Source organism: Filicampus tigris, chromosome 11 (assembly GCF_054856515.1).
Source record: "Filicampus tigris isolate MCC_2025a chromosome 11, RoL_Ftig_1.0, whole genome shotgun sequence".
Lineage (NCBI taxonomy): Eukaryota > Metazoa > Chordata > Actinopteri > Syngnathiformes > Syngnathidae > Filicampus > Filicampus tigris.
This window is the reverse complement of record NC_141227.1, coordinates 4,257,501-4,282,318: the sequence shown is the minus strand read 5'-3', so window position 1 is coordinate 4,282,318 and position 24,818 is coordinate 4,257,501. Positions and strand designations below refer to the sequence as shown.

General features: G+C 39.6%; 1 protein-coding gene and 1 long non-coding RNA gene across 3 annotated transcripts in view; one reads left to right on the top strand and one right to left on the bottom strand.

Moving 5' to 3' along the window:
• Positions 1–450: 450 nt before the first annotated feature.
• rin2a (Ras and Rab interactor 2a) overlaps positions 451–24,818 on the bottom strand; it is a 39,796-nt gene continuing 15,428 nt past the window's right edge. The window contains exons 8-12 of the mRNA XM_086044571.1: positions 14,502–16,088; positions 6,928–7,236; positions 5,813–5,944; positions 4,669–4,832; positions 451–2,472 (exon numbers count right to left, since the gene is read on the bottom strand). Of these exons, the coding sequence (XP_085900697.1) occupies positions 2,056–2,472; positions 4,669–4,832; positions 5,813–5,944; positions 6,928–7,236; positions 14,502–16,088 (2,609 nt within the window). The 3' untranslated portion in view covers positions 451–2,055. The remainder of the gene's footprint in view (positions 2,473–4,668; positions 4,833–5,812; positions 5,945–6,927; positions 7,237–14,501; positions 16,089–24,818) is intronic.
• LOC147139456 (uncharacterized) overlaps positions 20,574–24,818 on the top strand; it is a 9,234-nt gene continuing 4,989 nt past the window's right edge. For both annotated transcript variants that reach the window (XR_015088581.1, XR_015088580.1), the window contains exons 1-2: positions 20,574–20,821; positions 23,683–23,822. This is a non-coding gene — a long non-coding RNA (uncharacterized LOC147139456). The remainder of the gene's footprint in view (positions 20,822–23,682; positions 23,823–24,818) is intronic.

Here is a 24,818-nt window from a genome sequence, read left to right as displayed (position 1 = left end):
TTGAGCAAAGAATGTGTATATGTAAAGCCTTAGTTTTTTTCCCCTAGTTATTTGAAATAAGTGTGTTAAAATAATTTTTTCACATTGTCATTATGGGGTGTTGTGTGTAGTGGAAGTTTAGTCGGAATCGCAGACAGACACCCGTTTAAAATTAGAGGTGGACCGGCCTATACTATTTTTCTTACCCACGGAAAAAAAGGCGAATGACGGGTACCCACGCTGCTCAATTTGGAGTAAAATGCTCAGCTCTGTCCATTTCATTCTTTCAGTAAAAAGTGTATGTTTTAAACAAGGATGTGATCACTGTAACTGCTGTTGTATCATGTCTTTCTGTGGCCACGACGCATAGTTAAACATTTCAATTGAAACTAGCATGACTCATGTGAAAGCAGCAGTGCGTCATTGCCATCATTTACATACTGTAATCTGAGCCATTTCCATCTCAAACTATTTGTGCAAAATAATCTTTATTATAGCTTTGAATGGCCAGAAATGCTTTTCTAGGGTGAAAACATAACAATGACACCATAAAGAATATTACAGGACAAAACCAATCTGTGAAAAATCCTTACACAGTTAAATATATTCACTTTGATGGATATTAGTCAATTAAGGTGAACAAAAATATATCAATGCAATTTCAAAATGTGAACACCTGGTTCCCAGAGATATGCATGGTGTGCTACATCAGACACAAGCTGTTAGATTTCTTTCAGTCCTCTTACATATCACTTGCAATTACCACTCAACATATCAGTGTTAGCTTTTTTTTGTGGTGAGACTTGATAATTTCCTGTATTGGGAAAATAGATAAAATACATTTCAAGTAGTTTTAGGCAGACAGTACCCAATGAATGCAGATGTGTCCGTTGTAACATGTCTCGTTTGCTGTTGTCTCCATACCTGCTTTTCTATCAAAATGTCTACAACGATCTTCTGTTCACCATCAATCACTCTATGTGGCCTCTCACCTGCTCAAAGCACACATGATTCTTTACTAAACTGGCCTTAAAAAGATGCTAAAAAGCTTTTTACAAATAAGATTTTTCAGTAGCAGAGACTTTGTCAAAACTGCAATAATGCCTCGATTACAATGAAGAGGAAAGCAACTTGTTAGTAAAATCGTCAAGAGTAATTAATTAATCTATTTACAAATGTTACTGGCAGAATTGCCTGTATTATCAACATTACAATCTAAATGCTGTAACAACATTTATTAAATGTCAATTCTTGATTTTCATATAAAAGTACAATTTATGAACATACTTGTATTAATCACTCATTATATTCATAGAAATGAGGATGAAAACGTCACGTTTATGCACAGCATATTCATTTCTATTGGGAGTAAATACAGAAAGTTGCTGGGAAGACACCAGACTTTTTTTTTTTCACCCTTTTCCTTGATCCAACTACATAGCTGTGCAAATATGACGAACTTGGGAGTGCACCTCAGCCACCACTAGGTGTCTCTAATTCAAAGACAAAATACAGGGTCAAAACAGTTGACCAGCAACTGTAAGACATAATGCAAACACATCGACCTACAAGGTGCTGTATATTTATATTTACAGTGACTCAGTGATAATATTGGGCATATTCCAGATCAGATTTCCCTCTATGTTCACTAAACGTCATCTCAACTACAGTTAGACCTTGAATCAACACCTCGCGCCAGCGTTGTGGTAAGGTCTATCATAATGCTGACGTGCATCGTTTCCTTATTTCAAAATTAAAGTCAAATTTAATCACAAGAAAAAAAAAAAATGATTACACTTCATGAGCTATATATGTGTGTTGCCTGTCATAGTTGGTTCACAGGAACCAAGCTGAAGAAGCAAAGAACAAACTTTCACTTCTGTCCCTGCGCTCTTCCTTGGTCTCATCTGTCTGATTCAACTTTTTACAGAGAGGATGTCGAGCGTGACGTCCGAAAGGAGAAGTTGGACCGCTTGCGCTATCGGTCCAACGCTCTGTCGGACACGCCGGGTCTCAGTGAACCGTGTCGGTCAGGGAGGCTGTCCAGTTGTCGTGCTCCTGATAAGCAGCCTCCATTTAACGTGACAGTCTGAGGTCCGAATCGGGGGAGCGGGTGGGTGGCTCAGGACTGAGGTTGTTCAGGTTGGCTCGCTGTTCAGAGGTCAAAGTGAGGTCGTTGGGGATGGGCGAAGAGTCGAGAGGGGTCGACGGTGAGGTGCTGCGATTGGCCAAGCGGCGGTAAACAAAATGGAAGGGGGGAGCTTGCGGGCGGCTGTGGAGCTCCGCCTTGATCTTCTGTGGATGGGTGTCCGGCGCGAGCTGCTGGCTGCTGCCCTCCGTCAGCAGGAACAAGCCATAGCTGTCGGGATCCGACACTTTGAACTTTAGGGCGCACAGTTGACATACCTCCTCCACTGTGGCGTAGGGTCGGACTGGGAGGGTCTTAGCGGTGCAGCCGCTATCCAGCTCCTGCAGCGCCACCCGCAGGTAATTCTAGGAGATAAGAATGAGTCAACAATTCAAAATAAATAAATGATAAGTGTTGCATTGAATTTGGCTTTATCAGCTACGAATACATGAATTATAAAAATAACTACAGTAAAATATAATCATTTACTTTGTCAGCCTTTATTTACCATTATCTAAAATGATCCTGAAAGCATCATTTAGAGTGTTCTCATCCATTATACATTCAGAACATTGGATGTGCCTGTATTAAGAAAGGACAGGCATCCCCTAATAGCTTACTTCAAGAATTTGAAGCTATTACCCTCTTAGATGTGTGCCTGTTTTGATTCAAATTTTAAAAAACTAAATACAATTATTTATTATTATTATTGGGCGGCACGGTGGTCGACTGGTTCGCACGTCCGCCTCACAGTTCAGAGGTCGTGGGTTCGATCCCGGCTCCGGCCTCCCTGTGTGGAGTTTGCATGTTCTCCCCGTGCCTGCGTGGGTTTCCTCCGGGTACTCCGGTTTCCTCCCACATTCCAAAAACATGCATGGTAAGTTGATTGGACTGTCTAAATCGCCCCTAGGTGTGATTGTGATTGTGGATGTTTGTTTGTCTCTGTGTGCTCTGCGATTGGCTGGCAACCAATTCAGGGTGTCCCCCACCTACTGCCCCAAAGACAGCTGGGATAGGCTCCAGCACGCCCGCGACCCTTGTGAGGATAAGCGGTATGGATAATGAATGAATGAATTATTATTATTTTTTAACGTTTTTAATTCTGTAGTCAATTTACCACGCTGACCATGATAGGTCGAGCCGAGGTGGGGCATGGGTGGGTGGAGGGAGGGGGCTTACTGTTTTCATTTGTTTGCGATACACTCAGGTGTATTAAAACGTTTCGGTACGGCATGTTCGGTTCGGTCCACTTATTAGCGCAAGCTTACGCACGGACGCTGACTGTTTGTATGCGAGAGACGAGAGTGGCGGCAAAAGAGAGCCAGAAAAGAGCCAGAGCTCGAAGGTGCCCGCGTACACTGCGGTCTCCTGTTTGGGAACATTCTGGCTTTCCTGTTCCCCATCGCCGATGTGGAAAGGTGCGTGGATAAGTCAGAAAATTGTGTGCCGACATTGCTACATGAAATCGGCTGCTATGTTGCAGCTAGCACGTCTAACATGCACGGCATCATCCGACTGTAAATGTTTCTTAGACGAGGAAGCAAGCAGTCTTTTTAGCCCAAAACGTCAAACTTAAATAGCAAGATTTATCATATTGTAGCGTCTTCCAGAAACACGCCGTCAGACGTAGTTTAATAATCACGTTTTTATTCATCCAAGTACAACTGCTTGCTGCTCCACTCGCTTGCCATACGATGCATTCATGAACCTCAGAAACATCACAACTCAACACACAAATCCGACCTCAACACAGATAACCGATTCGTCACAATATGCTGTTGAACATTCATTTCAATTTCAAAGTGTATACAATTTCATAAAGACTTTTTAAAGTTACTGTACTTTTTTCATTACAAAAGAGTTTTAATATATTTAGCAATAACTGTAACTGTTATTGTATGTATTTGTTTTACTCACAAAAAGTGTATACATGTACTGTAATGACAACTTGTCCTTAACTTGAATACTTAGATGTGTCATAAGTTGTTGCTGCTGAGTGTTTAATGATTTCAGTGTCTTAACTTACAAAATTAAGACATCTTTATTGTTGGTGTATTTTTTATTCTGGTGTAATTTTTTAGAATGTCAGCAGAATGGTTTGCTTTTATTTATTTATTTTATTTATTTATTTATAAAATATACCGAACCGAAGTTTTAATATATATATATATATATATATATATATATATATATATATATATATGTATTTTTTTTGGAGACAATAAAAATGTTTGGAAAAAAAAAAAGAAGAAAGGACAGGCATGCAGAAGACATATTTGTGGTTTATTTGGCTGCAACCTAAACCCGGTTGTACTGTGTACTTTTTGTCCTAATATGGACCAAAAAAAAGAAATCACTTGTTTCCTAAAGTTGCGTTTCAGGCTGAGTTAAGTGACAAAATTAGGACAGACTGTTTTGTTGCGAGGGTGAGTTTTCAGGTGTGCGCTTGTGAGTCGGTGTAATTCGGTCGCGATTGTCCAGTTCAGTCGCACTCGGCCACGTCAATCAATGTACGGCAGGCTGCCCGATATGTAGCATTGTGCAGAGATTGTTGCGCTTACTTGGAAGTCATCAAAGGATGGCGAAGAGTGCAGAGTGGTGCGGCGCTGGTGCCACTGGTGCAGCGTATTCCTGGTCTCAGAGCTCAGCACCCTGGCTGCCTGCTCCTCCTGGAAGTTCCGGATCAATGACATCGCTCCATATGCACTTGTCAAATAATAGCCACCTGAGACAACAGGGCAAAAAATATACTGTACATACAGCATAGAGCCAAAATTTATTACAGGCCCTGCTCTCTTAAGACAGGGCTCCAGACTGCCCCTAAATGGTCGCATTTTGCCCCTAAAATATGAGACAGTAAATTTCCTCATCCACTCTCGCAAGTGCTAAATGTACAGATTTTTTTGCTCCTTTAATTACTTCATTCACTGCCCTTGCTGATTTTACTTGTCTTTATATATATATATTTTTTTTTCAAACTTAGGGTAAAAGAGGGTCTGAAAATGTCTGGCAGTGAATGAGTTAATTCAATATTTTGCGTTACTGACACACAGCGGATCAAAAGACTCCTACCATCGGAACAACACTGGCGCAAACAGGATATTGTGATGACGCAAGAAGAAAACGTGACCGGCACAAATAGAGATAGACAACTGATGACTCTCACATTTGCGCTGGCTTTGAGTGGAAACTGAACCGACGCTGCCTCAACTTTAGTCCGGCAAGCAAATTCAATTCAACTGCAAATTCTGTTGTTGTGCCCACAAACATGCGCACAGCGCAAAATTTCCACATAGTGCTTGTACTGCTAAACAATTAAGTTTACATTTTTAGTATTTAAGCTGTATGACTTATAGTTTGGGTTTATATTGTCGTAACTTGCACAGTAAAACGTGAATTGAAAATATTGTCGTTTTTATTCATCAGTAATACAGTGAAAATGGAGTGGAATGTGAATATTTACTTCACACGGTCATTTACAGTGTGCAGACCCAAAATGTTTATTGTGTGCCTAAAATTTTATGAGTTTTAGAAATTTTAATGTTAGAGGCTACTGGCTAATGGGGTTTCTGCGTTACAGACATCCCATTGACGTGAACATTTTTAAAAATGACAAATTTGGACATACAGGACGTGTTATTCACAGGACTGCGACGATTTATAGAATATAACGGTGAGGAGCGGCGTCCGTTGAAATAAACACACCTTCTCCGTGAAGCAGCGAGGGGTCCAGTAGCTCCATCATGTACTGTATCTCATTGTCCAGCTGTGGCATGTCACATTGGGCCAACACGTAGGTCAGCATCGGCAGGAAGTCATCCGCACCATACAGGCGGCCTGCGACACACACACACACACACACACACACAAAGACAACCGCACCCACACTTGGATGAGATCCAGTTTGAACCGTTTCACTTTTCCCTCAAAATATAAGGGTTAACCGTGGATTTCTTTTTCAACTCTAGCATAGTCAGATATGAATATTAGATATTGCAACCTTCACTAGACATGGTACTATTTTTCCTTTTTGACACTGTTCTAGGACTGACCGTCAAATTCATCAAATTCAAATTGACATCGCAAATGAAGAAAAATGCAATTTTCAAGTTTCAAAAACTGCAATTTGAAAACTGCTTCATTTCAGTTGGTGGGCTTTATTTTTTTACATGTATGTATGTATGTATGTATGTATGTATATTTTATTTATTTATGGGTCTAAGTTCAGTGCTTAAATTGGAAGTCAACGCAAAAATTTTTTTTCAAGAATATGTTCTATGCAAGCCCACAAATATGTTTGGGTTGACTTCCGCTCCAAGACTGCAAGTCAAAGTGACGAGATAATAAACTGTCTTTCATATTAATTCAGGGCTCATTTGCCTTTAATAAGCCTAACATAATACCAAAAACATATGTGAAAATAAATGTGATTGTTTATTGTACTGTAGATTAATTTATTGCTTGTGTTTGTTAAAAAAAAATACATGGGAAGTGGATCTTGAAAAAAAAAAAAAAGCCTATTAAATCGCCACTGCGATACCGAGGAGAAAAAAAACCAATTCGATATTTTTCAAAATCGTATAGCCATACTGTGTTCCTTTTGCTCATCACCTTGCACCACCCTGATTTTTAGGAGGATCACACCCTGAACGACTACATATACAGTATACATAACTTGCAATTACTGAGGAAGGAATGTCAAAATGTAGCCCTGCCAAGACTCATTATGCTTCCAGTGTCGCGAGGGTCGTCGGCTCAGGTCAGACAGAGGAACTTTCATAGAGTAGGAGCGTCAATGTGTATGACTTTGGTTGCGCTACCTGAATTGTCCTCCATGATGGTGTAGATGAGTTTGCAAACCCTCAGCAGCATGGTCACCTTCTTTTCCGGAGAGTACAGCTTGCACATGGTGTGAAACTTGTACTTGATCTTCTCTATCGCTATGGGGTCTGGCGGCAGCGTGTCCTCCACACCCATTTCCTGCGGCTGCCGAGCTTTGGCCAAAGACATGTTCTCCCTCAGCTCCTGCCATTCCCCGCTGCGCAATTGGAACTCCTGCAGCGCGGCACTAATCATCGGTTTGAGCGGCTTTAGAACACACTTGTGCATGGCTTTCTCCAAGACGTGGTCTGAAAAGAGAAGGACAGGAGTGAACATTGATTACACAGAAAATTAGTTGGCAGTAGCACCTCAAAATCACCTATTCACATTTTTCTGTCGAACCTAAAAAAAAATAAAACAGATGAAAATATCACATATTTACGGAGTCCCTCTGGTGCCAGGGTATCAGAAAAATTTTTTTTTTGCTAAACTGTACCCACAGTTTACTAATCTGTACCCACAGTTTAGCAAACCACTTGCATTCCACCCCCCTATAATGACAATAGGGTGATTGCTTGTGGTGAGCGAAAAAGGTTGCGAATGAATTTGACGCACGAAAGCAACACAACCGAACTAGAGTAATACTATTTCCATTTGATATAATGGGATGAAAGTTAAAATAAACCATGCCATGATGCCATGTTCTAAAAGTGTTTCACAAAGCATTGCACTGCGCTCTAGTAACAATATACCTCCTAATTGAATTTACCTTGACAGATATACGGCCGTGTGTACGACGGAACGCTAGTGGTTTGCTAAACTGTGGGTACAGATTACTAAACTGTGGGTACAGATTACTAAACTGTGGGTACAGTTTACTAAACTGTGGGTACAGATTAATAAACTGTGGGTACAGATTAATAAACTGTGGGTACAGATTAATAAACTGTGGGTACAGTTTACTAAAATGTGGGTACAGTTTACTAAAATGTGGGTACAGTTTACTAAAATGTGGGTACAGTTTACTAAACTGTGGGAACAGATTATCCCAAAAATATTTCTCATATCCTGGCACCACAGGGGCTCCATACATATTAGCATTTTTATGCTATTTATGAAATAAATGAGATACCACAAGATGGCGGCAAAGCCCTGTCAAATGCGAAAGTATGAAAATGTGCTGAATTGACGACTGAGACAAGCTTTTTATGTCGGGGGAGGAGCTAAATTCAGCCTATGTTGTTAGTGGAGGGAGTTACAAGAAAGTCTTCGGCGTATGTGCTTGTAAACAAAATTCAGCTGCATTTTTCTTCATCTTCTATTTTACATTGAAACATATATAAGGAATTTATTTTTACTTTAAAACCATTATAAAAATTCTGGGATCATATTTTGCAGTATATTGATGTTATAAAAACAAAAGAGATTATTCTAACAATTTTCAGGGGTGTAAATTACTTGCGATGTTTCGCGATTCGTAGCAGACGAATGTTGTAGACTTACAGTCTGCATAAATAAAAGAGTTTATAAAGACAGCATATTTTTTTGCATATGCTAGTGTATTTATTTGGTCAAAAAAGGATTTGTTTCTTTAAAAACATAAAAATCTATGTAACGGGTAATGCAAAAATGATTCAATTTTTTTCCTCCAAAGCACTTTACACGTGTTGTGCATAACATTTCTACAAACAAAAACAGTTAGACGTTGGCCTTCAATCATCACCACATCACGCCCAACCCCCACACCTCTCCCCAATAGGTGAACGTACATAGATTGGTAGAAAGTTTGCTTTGCACCCCAAAAAAAAAACAACAACAAAAAAACTTAATCTAAACGCATGTCTGTTCAAAATGCTGAGTGGTTAGTAACTTGCGGAAACCAGTTGCCACAGTGCCGGGCGACAAAAACCATTCAAATTTTTATCTTCAATTCTCTCCAGCACTTCTCATGTTCAGGGTGCTGCAGTTTACCCCAGCTGACGCCAGGCGAAAGGCGGACTACACCCAGAGCTTGTCGCCACTCAGTGCAGGGCACACATTGAGACGGTCGTTCTCTCTACTTGATTACTTCCTACTCCAAGGTTATTATAGTTAACCGAAAATTGAAAACGTTAAAAATTAGAACATGGTGGACATGAGTTTTTCAAAGTCCGTCTATTTAAGTACTCCAACATAAACTACACAATCCTTCCCTCCGGTATTTTGCACACAATTATCCACAATAGCACAAGTCAAGGACAGGTCATGTCTGTACAACATGTCTTTTCCGCTTATGTTGTCATGTGCTGAACCCAACCTCCACAACTTGAAGCCAAAGCAACGAACACTGACTGTTTTGTCGCCGGTGGAACAACTCTAGGGAAGAGAAGAGTGCACACGAGAAGCGGGAACGTGCCAACATCACTTTTTTTTTTTTTTTTTTTCATCTCAGCTCGTGCAGTCTGACGAACACATGCCATGATATCATCCAGACAGGATGGAAACCAAACCGCAGCACTGCTGAATAAGGAGGAACGTGTGTGTCTGTGCGCATGTGTGTTGCTGACTCTACTCTCCGGAATAGGGTCAAGTCAGTTGTTTTTATTTTTCTACCTCAGCATGTGCAAGGCTAATTCTTATTCAGCACTATTCATCATCCTATCACATAAATCCAACAGATCCATTCTTGTCGCTATGAATCATTCATTTCCACCTCCATCTTCTTACATTTTTAATTCCTTCTGTTGCTGTCTCAGCTCAGCTGGAACTAAAGAGCTGAAGATAGATGTGCACTTGTGCAAGACTTACACAAACAGCACATTCTCGCTTGCCCATTTGACTACAAACTGAATAACAGCTGCCGGTAAAAAGCGGCTTGTATATCTAACAGCATCAGCACAATGGTTATTGTTTTTTTTTTCAAATGGCATTTACTATTATACTGAAAATCATTCTCATCCATAGAAAATACAAGTATGTTTTGTATTAGACAAAGAAGTCACAGTCTGACTTCGATGCATTTATCAGTTGGACAAGCCCACACTGGCATAAAACATGCTCTCTTCCCACTTGATGTAAGCATCCTCTGTATTCTCTTTGGGCTTTAAGATAAACAGCAGTAATGAGACAGTTGTTATTTGTATTTAAATTAGGGCTGTCAAAATGAAAGCATTAACTATGGGGATTCATTTGAATGTGATAACCCACTAAAAAATAATTTACTCAGTTGTATGTACTTCCTGTGGCAGCTGACCTCTGCTCACTTTTAGAGGAGAATCACTGGCGCAAAGACGGATTTTTACATAGTTTTACTTTAAAAAGTTGCTCGACGGCTCATTGGAGAAATCCCAAATAATATGCGCACTATGCAAAGCCAATTTCAAATACCATATTAGCTGTACATCTTTGGTGTATCGTTCGACAGTTGTATTTCACAGAAAAATAATCTTATTCAAGGATGAAAGAAAGCTATTAGAACAGTCTTTGAATAGAAATATACATTAAAAAACTGTTTCCACCTTAATTCCAAGATTTTACTCAAGTAAATATCTGTCTATCTCAAATGTCAAATGAAATCTTGTGATGTTCAACATTTATTTTTCCACAAGTTTGACTTTCTATAGCTTTTTTTCCTAAAAGCACAGAGGCTGACAACTGAACCGAAATGACGAGAGAAGCTTGGAAACAAATGGTACATTTTACTGTGCTGAAAATGTGCACTGTTTCCATTTTACAACCAATATTGTAGAGCATAAATTTATTAATCAGTGCATATTAGTGAAGTAACCATTAGTGAAGTAACCATAAAGCTCAAGATGTGCTCATTTGCTGCTTGCCAACCGACAGATATCCAAAGTATTATTTTTAGCAATAACTGTAAAACATTAAAATTGAACAGACCTTCCCTCTCCTTTACATGTTTGTCAGACTTCTTCAAAGGGTGAGTAGTTTTGGTTAATTGTTTCATTATACAGTGGTTAACTTCTCTTTGTAGTTGTATGATAGTTGTAAACACTAAAACATTAATAATGATATACAAATTGCCTCTACAATTAATAAATACAATACAATAAAGACTGTGGTGGTGACCGCTTGAGCTTGGAAAAAATCTGTTCATACATAATGTATTACAGAGAATATATTGATTGATGTTTAAAAACGTTAGTAAGTAAACAGGTATCTCAGAGTTGTGTTTGACTCTGGAAGTTGGAAACTGTCAACAAGCAGCCAGTGTTTTGGAGTTAAAAATAGCCTAGTGTAATCAGGATGGGAGGCGTTTCTGGGATCTGTCAGAGCTCTCCTGATCCAGAGATTGCTTACTTCCTGCTGATGTGACACGACCTCAATATAGCTTTTCTACCTGCTCTTGGGTCAAACAAAACAAAGAAAGGTGTTTCAGACACATTTTTATGATTAGACTATTGACCAAGGACGAATGCAGGCAATTTTGTTGGGAATGCCTTGTTGTCAATAAAAAAATGTAAGTATACTTTTTGAGGCATTTTGTGGGCACACCCAGACTCATGCATTAACGCGAACAGTTTTATTACTAGGATTGGCATCTGCATAGATGACTACAACATTCAGTATGTCCATTAATTCTTATGTAGAATACTAAGAGCTCGCAATCTTACAGTGTTTGGCAATGTATTTCTCCCATCGCAATGTGCTCTACATTCACAGCATCAGAGAGCTAAGGTGGATAAATCTGCAACTTTTCGATTGTCTGTAAGGGGTGTAACGGTAAATGTATTCATCTTACGATTTTTAACTGCAGTATATTTGGTGTGTACAGAACAGATGCGTACAGAGTTTCCACATGGAATAAAGTCGGTAATGCTATGGAATGTGGAAGTGCCTCATGCTCTAGCTACATTAGTCTGGAGAAAAAAAGAAAAAAAAAAGGTCCAGCTCAGACTCTGGTTACTTGGATGTCATATGTAGCATGATGCTTCTGGTGTCAAAACTTGAAACCGCATTGTGTGATTGTGAATATTATAATTTTATATTATTCATATATTGGTCACAGCAAGAGTAACAATTTGGCTAGCAACTAAAGCATTCAAAGTGTGTGATGCGATTTAGGTCCCAGACCTGAATGCTCTAACTGTGCATTCAGATTGGCGCTGTTCTATGGAAAGTATCAATTAATCTGACCGTTTTACAATGTGTTACTGTAGATTATTCTGTCTATTTTATCCACTGCGTATCTGCAGGAAAAATAAATATAGGAGAGGGTTTGTTTTCATATCGTACTGCATATCCTAAACATACAATCTGGTTCTAAACAATAGTGATATTTTTCAAAAAAAATCCACAATGTTGAAAAAGGCACCACAAATGGGGTTTCAGATTGGAAGAGTATAAAACAAGGAGATCCATTCTAACCACACACTTCCACACCCTCCCTCAGATTTCAGCACACTACTCATCCTCATCACAAAGAGATCCATGGAATTAAAGCAAATCAGAAGCAACCAAAGGTATTCAGTTTAACCATACAATTGTCTTCTATGCTTAAGTGAAATGTTGATTTTTTTTCAGATTGTATTCATTTGCATGGATTTTGCTGTTGTGACATATGAAGTTAAATTGGGAAATTAACAAAGGCAAACAAAAAATCTTTTCATTTACAGCATTGCTGCTGTTCAACGTGTATATGGTAAATAAATCTAGGACAGCATCTGGAATACCAGTTAGGAAAAGAAAGAGTCACTAGCAAAAAATGCCAAGTGAGAGTCAGATTACTTCAGACTGCAAAAGAGACAGGCGGGGCCTTGCTTCAAACGCTCGCTCTGATTGGGGCGTCTGTATGAAAGGACTGGAGGTGGTGTACCATTACATGCCTTGGCAGACTGCATCTTGGATTCATCTGGGCCACCTGGGCTTTAGTGAAGTCTCATCACAACAAAATATTGTGCAACTATTCCACGAACCAAAACAGCACTACTTCCAAGTATGTCATTCGCGTGTAAACTGGCAATTAAATCAGTCAGAAGGCCCATTGCATAAACACATTTCAAAAAATGTCTTTAGTAGTGTTGCAAATTTCAGCAGGTCACTCACTTGGGATGTAAGCTCAATCATTAGTTAACAAAAACAACTATTTTCCCATGCGTGTTTGTTTTATTTTTCAAGAAGACATCCAATGTAAATAAAGACTTACACAAATTGATTGAATTTGCTCATCTATTTCTTTCAATCTCTGAAATACAGGAATCAGACAAGGTCAGATCTCGGCTTCTTTCCTTGCCTTGCGAACACCTACACATGTGGAGGTGAAGTAAGAAAAGGGAGCTGTCGAAGATGCGACCCACACATACAGTATATAGTGTTGTCCTGACATCAAGTCTAATAAAAAATGTTGGTAACTTCTGATCTTCTCCATCTCTGGTTTATCACTTCAAGGACCAGGTCATCCGGCTGCAGACATCCTTGGCTACTCCTACCCCTATCAGATATCCCTCGTATTTGTGCACTTATGTTCAGGCTTGTTGGTGTGTGTTACACAAGACACAAATATGTTTTTTTCTTTGTTCCCTTACTATTGATGGTTAGATGACTGCTTATGTGTAAGGACATTTAGCTCTTTGTGTGTGATGACCATAAATGTGTAATGCAATTGCCGTCTGATCAACATATGGCTAACATATTGGCTCATACAAAGCCATCCATCTAGAGTCAGTAATTACCAGCCTGATTCAATATTGGACAAATCCTTCAGTAGCTTTCATCCAAGATTCAGATCAGAATCTAAAAATGAAACTTTTGAATCAATTAAATTATGGTGTGTTTCTTCATCATGGGGGCGCGCTGTCGGCACGTCACGCGAGCAAAGCACACGGCAACGACAGACAGCGACGCCGACCACTAAAGTACCTTCTGCGCATGCATAAGATGTAATACCCTTCCATACCATCTGCGGCGGTAGTCACCATTTCTCATGGTTAGAAAACTCCAACCGGAAAGATGTTGGCCGGGGGCTGATTATAACAAAGTAAACAATGCATTCGGCTCTATTCTTCGCTCACGATGAACTCCCTCGCGAAGTAAACCATCACGTTCTTGACATTGTATTGTGAAATACTTACATTGTCAACCCTCACTCTTGTAAGAAGATTAAGGCAGCGAAGGCGTGACCAAATGTCACGACTGGCGACGCCGATTCAACAAACGTAAACGCCCCCAAGACGCTTACAGACGGGTTACGACACTACGACTGTGGCCACTACACTAACCAGACGGCGCTTAAAGACGCAACGACGCTTAACGACCTCCGACGTCGGTTTGGTGTATTAGGGCCTTTAGAATGTTATGACTTCAAGCATGCCAGAAGCTAATTATGTGAAGTGGTAGGAAAACCATTTTCAGTCAATTGTTACATCTGTAAGAATTTGATTGTGAAGATTGGGGTAATAATCGATGAATCGATTGAGCGGATGTTGAACAATCACCTCTTTAACTCATTCACTGCCACTGACGAATTTACTTGTCTTTTTGTCTTTTCACAGTCCAGCCATTCAATCTCAGGAAATTATTTATATTTTTTCAAAATTTTTCAAACGTTAGGGCAAGAGGGTTTGAAAAATCTTACCTATTTGGTCTTCAGGTATGAGGCTCTCAATGGGTAAACCCAGTTCTGAGCTTTGTCGCAAGTAACTCTTCATTTGTGTGATAAACTGACGCAGAGTCTGAAGTAGTTCCAGTCCAGAGGCAAAGCTTTGCCAAGTCGGGGTGCCTGCCCCTTCACCCATGTAGCTCAGGTAGTCCTGCACCAGGGAGCCGAAGTAGGAGCCTTTATCTCTGGACAATTCAACCACCCTGCGAATGGCTCTCTTTTCAGGTGTCAACAGTGAGTTGAAAACTCCACTCATCTTGCGCAGATGACCTCGCAGTGCTTTCTGGAGGACCAAAGCACTGGCACTTGGACGACGTCTTACCCTGTGCCCAGGCGGTATCATTGTCAGGTCCTGGTCTTGGTCCTGGTCGCTCTCCAGGCCAACACCAAAGTCAGGCTCCTCTTCATCTTCATCCTCCTCATCATCATCATCTTCCTCCATGCTACAGTAGAGAAGATGGGACGAGGGCAGGGAAAGAGGGAGGTGTGTGTTGAAATCAGCCACTGTAGGTGGACTTGGGTCATGTAGAGGAGGGAGGAAGAAAGCTGAGGACTGTGAGAAATCCAGGGAGTCTGAAGAATCTGTAGAAAGGCTCATGTCACTCAGACGCTGGCTAACCCCCTTGCATTCGTCTCCTGCTTCTCCTTCACCTTCTGCTCGCACCACTGCTTGTTTGCTTATAGTCATTGGGGAAGATTCTGGAAGACTGCTGCAGGGCTGGGTGCAAGCTTTGCTGCTGTTCTGCTGAGATAGTTTGGCCTTAAGAACGGCCTTTTCAATAGTCTGGTCCTCTAGTGCCAAGTGACACTGGGCATCCTCCAGGGAAGAAGATGGTGAGGATTTGGCCCTTCGAGGCGATGAGGACAGAGAGGATAAGGAGATGGGGAGAGAGGGCCTGGGGATGGAAATAGGGGAGCTAATGCTGAGTCTCTTAGGAGGGGAAGATGAGGGGCTGATGCTAAGTGAAGAACCAAGACGGGATAAGAGGCTACTGCTCCGCTCCTTCTCTTCCACTTTCTCCTTGGGGACATTGATCCAGGAAATTTTCTCTGGCATACTGTGCTGCCGGACAGGAAGGGCCAATTGCTGTGTTGCAAAGCGAGGTGGGGGTGGACGATTTGGCGGAGACCGTGACGTAGTGTCTTCACCACTTTGCTTCTTTTGAGCTTGTACTTCTGTGTTGCTGCCAAGGCTATAAGATTTGTTTTCATTTGTCTGTCGGCTGTCACTGATCGAGTTACACCCTGCAGGCCCGTCACCCCTGAAGTGTAGTGTGCTTTTTTCTGGGCTTTGAGTTTTACTCAGACCAGAAGAATTCAATTCAGGACTCTGGTTGCTCTCTGGTTGATGAACCTTAATGAAAAGAGGATTGATGAAACAGAGTGCCCCATTGGACTGGCAACACTCAAGCTCTGAAGGGGTGCGAGTTTGAAGTCGAGGGCGGCCTGGGGTAGGTGCGACTGAAAGTGGTCGCTGGCCACGTGGATGTAGTCTGTCAGAAGCTAAAGTTCCAAATAAAAAGGATCCCTTCCTCTTGTGGCTCAATTCAGTGTCCCAGAAACCTGTATAATGACAAATATATTTAGTATGGCAAGTGATGTTGATTTGCAATCTGGATACAAACAAATGTAAACATTTTTTCCATTATCAAAAACTGAAAATATGCAAGAATTTACCCACCATAAGGTCAAGATTAGCGCAAATACAATGACGTAAAAAATAATTACATGAATAACTGAACACCATTAAAAAGATATAATACTTGGTATTAGGGATAAAACAAAAAAAACTATTTCAATCGGAAAATCGGTTTTGATTTAAGAGATGTAACTGCCTTGAATTGAACCGAATTGTTCCAGTTTGAAATACACTGAGATATGAATCGAATAATCTTTTATTGGAGAGATATCTTTGAAGGAAAAGCCGCATTGACAGTACTGACAAGTCCATTCAGATTTACAGTATGGATAACGATAAAGTCATTGCATCACACCTTCCTGAATTGAGCCGTACCATATGAAATCAAATAATTCCACTGAATCAAACCAAATAGTTCCACCTAAAAATCAAACCGTCCTTGAATCGTATTGCAGCCCATGTATCGAGATAAGTATCAGATCATCTTTTATTGGAGAGATGCACAGCCCTACTTATTATGCTTGCCAAGGGCGTTAATCTAAGGTACAATGACATCAAATAAGCTTCTGTCTTGCGCTTCTTGGACTAGAGCTGTCGCTATCAAATATTTTTTGAATTGATTATTCTTTTGATTACTCGAACAACTGGATAAAAATTTAATTTGAGTTTACTGTTTATTAATCAATTATTGTTATTTGGTATCATTTATTCTTTAAACAAAACCAAACAATCAATATTGCACATAAAGGGAGTGATGTACTCAGTACTCACTAATGTTTCTGAAACTGAGAGCTACACTTCTGGGCTTCAGGTTCAACTACATGTCAATTACAGGTTATTCCTACTATAATTACAAATACAGGAAATCCTCAATTTCCGAGCGAGTTCTGTTCCTACACTGGCGATGTAACACGGATTTCCGCGTATGTCGGAATTCACTGTTAAAGTCGAAATTTACGTCAAAATACTTTGTATAAAAAAACAAAATTACAAAATAAAAAGCATAAGATGCTGTACTTAGCATTACTGCTGAGAGGTGGACGGAGAAGGAGGAGAGGAGGGCGAAATAGGCAAAGACACTGATCTTTGAAGATATGATCGAGATAATCTGAGTATGCTCAGCCGCAATACTGGTCTTTGTAGTACAGGAAGTGCCTGTATGCGGAGGTGCGCTGTTTGGCGCGCCACCCACTGCTAATACACAAGCAGAGGTAAACAAGCTCAGAAACGCAGCACAAAAGCACACTTTTGGAGCGAGGAGGAAACCGGATGCTTCATTTCTGTAGTGAGTGACATGAATATCAAGTGTTTTATTGCCAGTTGAACGTAACAAGCGGAAATGATGTTCGTTTGAGTCGTGACGCCGTGGGTCACCGTACATAGTGGGTTATTGAAATGCCGGAGTAACTGTCTGCTCAATCATGTAAACGGGTTATTCAGAATGTTTCCGAAATCGTAATTTTGACCTTAAACCGAATATTGACTGCATGTAAACGTAGCCACTATGGTATGGTGACAAAATGGCGGAAGAGGCACGGGCGTCATAAAGTTGAAACATCATAGTCGTAATTTGAAGACTTCCTTTAATGATTATTTTTTCAATTTTCTTGTTGTATGTAAAGTGCGTTGTTACAGCTGTAGCTGTTGTGAAATGCGCTATATAAATGAAGTTGTATTGTATTGCATAATGGATTAAACCAAGGATGGGCAATTAATTTTGCAAAGCGGCCACTTGAGAAACTGGAATGCTTGCCGAGGGCCAAGCCAACATGCTAACCTCAACCTTGTCTGTTATTATTAAAGTATTGTAAAGGCCTCATACTATATGCAGTTAAAGGATGACACAGTCGATGAGACTCTTCAGTCGCTTTATTCCTTGAGCAGTAACAGGATGCACTTTCATTCTCCAGAGCTGCCATCGGCCACAACTCACGCACGGTCGCTCCACACACAGACTTACAATTCACTTGGGCCAATGTTCATTGTCCCTTTGACTGTCATCTTCAAAGATATCAAAGAAAATCTTCACTCACAACACACACTCACAACAAATCATATAAAGAGCAACATTGGAGACAAGGCGCAGCTCTTGCTCGTTACCTTGCTTGTACTAGTATCGACACGTGCGCTCATAAAGCAATGCATAAAGCCGCTGTCCTGCGAATAACACTTATGTCGAGTTTTTTTCATTTTTCTTAGTTTTACGTGAATGGTGTTTCCGTGTTACAGACATCGCATTAATGTGAAAATTTAAAACATTACCAAAATTGGACATGCGGGTTTTTCACAGGACAACGACAATATGTTAGATTTTACTTTTGATTTCATGGTCACTGTGTGTGCCGGCAGGCGGGATGTGATTAAACTATTTTTTTTTCCATATCCTAAAAACCAAAAACTAGGACCTCCAAATTTGTCACTTTTAAGGAGACCCCAAAAATTGCAAGTTTGTTCAACCATGTATGTGCATTACATCATGAAAAAGAACAAGCCATTTTCAACACTTTAGATTGGTCGGTAATGTGCAAAAATAACACCCATGCGTGTGGACTGACCAATAGTACCGGTATACATTTTTGAAAAAATATGAAATTCACCAAAATGTGTCTTATGATGTTTTGGCACGACGCCCATGATCTATAGATTATCACTCAAGTTACTGGTGGTTACTAAGGAAAATGCATCATTGATCTCCAAATAAAAGACTTTTGCAAATGTCATATTTTGATTAACCACAAAAAATCAATCTGCTTTCATGAAGGACAACAGAAATCAGATATTTACTTTTGACAGGGGAAATCAGACACTTTTAAGATAATGGTGCGAAACGATTAATGGATTATCAGAATACATTGTCAATTAACTTGGATCGATTAATTTTGACACCTCTCTATATTGCACCAAGAACAATTCAATGACAGACCTGAACAAAATTACTCTGTTTTATCAAGGACACGGATTTATAATTCAGGACTAGGTCCTCTTTTGTCTGAAATCCAATTCTATGTGACATCAATTTCAAAGAAGTTTGAGAACAAAGCGAATACCTGAAAGGCATAAAGTTCGACAATCAATTCACAAAGAAAAAACAAAACAACGCTGGTTTATTGATCCACATATTCCTATAGGTTTCCCAATAGTCATCAAATAAGCTACTTTGCCAAGCAGAAGCCTCTAAAGTCAGATGCCATTAAAGTCATGCAATCATACATAAAATACTCAAGTATCCCTAAACTTAGGACTTTAATTCTCCCTAAGACCTCAGTTCAGTAAGCATCCAAGGGTTTACTTAGTGTGTGACGATTACGTGTTTGTTTGTTTTTCTTTTTGTCATTTCTGTCCTTTGGACGGATGAGGAAAAAAAAGTCAAAGCTGAGTCATTTCAGCCCTCTGTTTACATATTCAGAAATGAACCATACAAAGAACAGTGCACCAACAGTGAAACATGGCAGAGGTTTGGTTATGCTTCAGAGGATGATGAAATCGCAAGATTGGGCTATTATTTTATAACATAAAAAGCAATACGAGACTTTAATTTGTCAAATGTTCGGTACATTATCTATTTCTTGTCAGTTTCAAGTATTTCAGTGACCATTGTAGGTTCTCGATGGCGTTAACAAAAGTTGTGTGAAATCAAGTTAACAGCATTACAAACACATCAGCAGAACCCTATACTTCATAGTCCCATCATCTACAACAGTTGATGGCCTCTGAGTAAATTAACGCACATGGTCATTTAGATCTTCACATGCACACAAAAGCCAGATGAAACCAATTACAGCATGCCTCTGGAATGTATATAAAAGACCTAAAGTAGCATCAGTTTTCTGCTGAGTAACTTAAAACGCAAGTAGAGACGTTGCAATATTGCTCATATCTATGGAGAAACTAGAACGCAAAAGTTTCCATAAAGTTCAGAAAAAAAAATATTCCTATCTGTAATGCACTAATTATATGCATACAATACATATTTTTCCTACCTCAAAGTCTGTATGGTTTACTCTTGACAAAATAAAAACCTTTTGGGCTTAACCTTAAAGGGAATCACAAAATGATAATCTTCTAAAGTAATGCCTGTGCCAGGCGGTAAAATGAGAAATATAAAGAATGATGTAAACAACACAACATAAGTACCAGACACAGAGCAACTCCTTCCCAACCAGAGAAAAAAAAGAGGACAAACAATACTCACTGTGATCTCAATGCTTGATGACAAACAGATGAGATGTTTCTATGAGCCTGGGTCCAATATTTCAGAGACCTTTTGACTGGCTAATGTGGCAACGTCGCCGTTATTCCGCCGCAAGCCGTAACTCAACTGTCTTCAACTACACTGCTACTCACTATTTGTTATGACTCCTTCATGGTAATGTGTTTGGGAGGGCTGTCTCCGCCTCGCTCCCTCCCTTTCAGCAGTCTTTCCCTGTCGTTCTTTGACGCATGCCCAACCTCCGTTTGCTCTCCCACTCCACTTGTTTACAATCCAGTCATCTTTCTTCTTTGTTACATGCTTTGGTGTTACTTGTTCATGTTTAATTTTCCTTTTTTTCAACAGCCCTAGTTTGAAAAATGTTTTAAGGCAGCTTCTCAGTATAGAAGATTTTGAGTTCTAATAAAGGGATTTGGATACAAAAGGGGGATTTGAATAAGATATCCTGTAAGTAATCTATTCGCCCCTCGTGTTTGTACACCGCTTTGTGTATTTGTATTGGGAACGTATTTCAGTATATTTTATCACTGTCATCTCTCACTATGTAAATGTGACTTTTTTGGATTTGTTTGGGACTCAAACATGCCATTGTGTATTTTTGTGTAGGTTAGACACGGTTATGTCTGTTGTTTGGTTAAAGTTAGCATATTATTCAGAATAAATTAAAAAAAATACTGAATGATTGTAGTTTGGAATATTACACTATGTATTTGCATTACGTTTTAACCCTCGTATGGTGTTCGTATTTTTGTTACTCAGCCAGTGTTGATGGGTCCGATGGACCCGCTAGAGTTTTGGGTTTTCAAAACAACACAATCAAATAATGATCTGTTAAAATACTCAACAGATGTTTACTACATCCCAATTGCAAGTCATCTGAACAGCAAACATTGATAATATTTGCCCTTTACCTTTGTTGGATCACATTTATGAATTAGTGTGCCACTCCTTTTTTAAAAATAAAATATTGAAAAAAAAAATCCCTTCACAGTGTGTTATCACCATGAGGGGAAGGTTTCAGATATGCCATGGGTCATTTTTCTTTTGATAAAAACTGAACGTGGGTCCCACAGACCCGAACACCACACACACAAGGGTTAAGAGAAGTTTAGGCTTGGCCAGTTAGACTAAAACGTATCATTCGCTTCATTCAGGCAAAAAGTGACCCACCAAATATGAGCTTTTCTACAACCATCTATAAGACTGTCAAAGAACATAAAATGAATGGCTGGAAGAACATATGGTCCATCACGTCATAAACAACCTCTTTTAGAAACATAAAAGAAAAATACAGTGGTATCTCTACTTACTTACGGTTCTGGAAGAAATTTCTTAAAGCGGAAGTCAACCCAAACACATTTCTTTCAAGAATATGTTCCCAGCAGGCCCACTAGTTGAAACACGGCATTCTGATTAATTTTGCGTTTGTGGAATATAAATTAAGCAGCAAAATGCACTCGTTTTTAGCCATCTCTGGGGGCGGCCATTTTGTCCTCTGTCGACTGAAAATGACATCACAACTCCTCACAATGACCAATCGGGGCTGACCTGTTTTCTGAATCTGAGCCATGATTGGTCCTTGTGAGCAGTTATGATATCATTTTCAGCCGACAAAAGACAAAATGGCTGCCCCCAGAGATGGTTAAAAACAAGTGGATTAACACTTATTCCACAAACGCAATATTTATCAGAATGCCCTGTTTCAACTAGTGGGCTTTCATAGAACATATTATTGAAAAAAAATGTTTGCGTTGACTTCCACTTTAAGTAGAAAATTTTGTAAGTAGAGCCACGTTTTCCATGTAAATGCCCTAATCCGTTCCAAACCCCCCAATATTCAGACATAAATGTTTTATAAAGCATAAAAATGCATCAAAACATGTAACAAATACATGTTACAATTAGATTATTGCACAATAAATGAGAGTTGCGCATAATGTAAAAAACAAAGAATAGAGTAAAGAATGAAAATGATAGTTGTTTACCTTTTAATTGCTGTCCTCATCGCTTTTTGTCCTCTTTGGTTCATGTTCTCTCTCAGAACGCATCCCTATTTCATACTTTTCTATTATCTCTTGCTTTGTTTTTATGGACAAAAAAAACAATTTTCTCCTTTGTTTCTTGTCCTCGTTTCTAATTCACATAAAACTATTGGAACACCTCTTGACCCGAGGGGCGATTGACGAGGATGTTGCATAGACATATCTATCTATCTACCTGTCTATCTGCACACATACGGTAGAGGTCCCTCTTAGCCAATGGGATGCCAGGAAGATGCTAGGTAATAGCCAATGGCAGAGCAGCTATGAGTATGTTGCGTTCAGGAAACTCTGGAGATGCGACTAGCCGCCCATACTGTATTTTTACCGTTTGTATCCTGAAATTTATTTCGTAACAAGAGGCAATATTTTCCTGTTGAGGCATTTCGTAACTTGAAAATTTCGTATGAAGAGACGTTTGTAAGTAGAGGTACCACTGTAGTGGGATCAAAGTTATAACAGGGCCTTTCCTTTGTATATCAAAGGTTGGATATTGCTGCCCTTTGATGAAACTTGATTCCACCGTTTACACAGGTGTTGGTACGGCTTTTATAGTACCTCCAAAAGGTGGAATATTGTCACAGTGACGTTGTCTCATTCAGTGTCTGTGCTGTTTAAACAGTAGAATGGCACTGGACGAAGGGCGGTTAAATTGAGCAGGCTATGTAAAAGGATATTTTCTCAATCACAGGAGTCAGATGTGGATTAGTCTCAAGGCTTTGGTAGCCTAGGTGAAGGTTTGCGCTCTACTTTTGTGTATGCAATTTCATGAAAGGTACAGTAAATTGTAGACTTCAAAGCTCCGGAAGACCACAGACGTGTAGACATGGTAGCGTATTTAAAATACAGCACAGCAAAGGAAAAAGAACAGTTCAGATTCTTTCACAACACAATTCAATTCACACAATCAGATTCTAATCAGTTGACTGTTAAGAATCATCCACAACTAAGATTTGAGTCTGGCTTCCATACATTTTAAGGGTTGAGTACGGTTATTTTTGCATTACAAGTTCCGGAACTTGTTCTGCCCCATCCTTGCTTGGCCTGGCTTGGCTTCCGGGATCAACTTTTAACTGTTTGAGCCTGCACTACACACGTCAAGATTCAAAATATGAATCACAGTTGCACAATGTGGCGACATCGGATCAAATAGTGAAGCTTGTGGTAAAAATTAACGCAAGCGGTGTGCTCGTTGCCGTATCCACTGAAATGAATGAGAGCCAGTTCCGGCTTTCAATATATCCCCATTTTTGTCTCCTCTTTCTGTAGCAACCTGTGTGTTCCTTGCCCTGACATCGTGCAGTGAGGAAGTGTGGATGTTGAAAGACGGGGCTCACACTCATTCACATTGATGGACGCGGCGAAGTGTGCGATGCTCGCGAAAACAAGCTTAATTCTTTCATTCCCAGGTACATATGCAAATCTGGTTATGGAAAAGCGACCACACAGGGCAAAACCAGACTGTTTCGGGGTAGAATTTATACAATAAAAAAGGTGCAATATGCAATATATGGACAGAAAATGTGACTTAAACATCCCAATTGTTTATCTATTTTTGGAAAACAGTCTATAGAAGTCTCTATCCATTATCTAAGTGTAAGTCAATCTTTTGATTTATTTCCAAGAAAAATTACTAAGTTTTGCAGCCAACGTTTCCATCGTTAGCCTGCTTCCTGTCAGTCACAAGAATCTGTCGCCCAAAAACCCGTTGTCAACTTTTAGTCACAAGAATCTGCAGTCCAAAGAACCATGTTGTCTGAGTTCATAAAAATATGAAAGGGAAAAATAAAGGCCCTCAAACTAATTCAAATTAAAAAGTACATGTATGTACATTTAGTCCAAAAACAATTACATTTTTTTACAAACTGGTCAACAAAGACATAGAACATGTGATGTCAACTAGATACCAATCACATGTTTTTGGCTTGAGGAGGAGCAACTTGTAGCAACAGATGAGTCCGCTGAATAAAATTAGTCAGTGACCTTAATTGATTTAAATTGTCTTCTATTTCTAAAAGTGCATCGTTAATAAATGAAGGAGAACCAGTTAAAGGGGAGAAAATCCAGACTCAAGCAGGATTTTGAACGATTCTTCGGGCCATACTTTCAAAGTGGAATGAGAGAGAGGAATTATTCCATTGCACACAAAGATGTCCGTGTTTTTTTTTTTTCTCTCTGTCTGGAAATACCATCACAGCGAGTGAGCCCACGTTGATGCTCTTTGTGTCCTAATGTTTATGTTCTGCAAAAATTCAGTGTGTGAGCTGTCCATTTTTTTTAAATAGCTTATTGCAAAGCAGTCCATCCTCCTGGGATATTTATTTTGAATTATAGTATTGTACTGTAGAAAAATATATGATGTCATCAGCTACTAGTCAACACAGACTCGACTTGAATCACAGTGT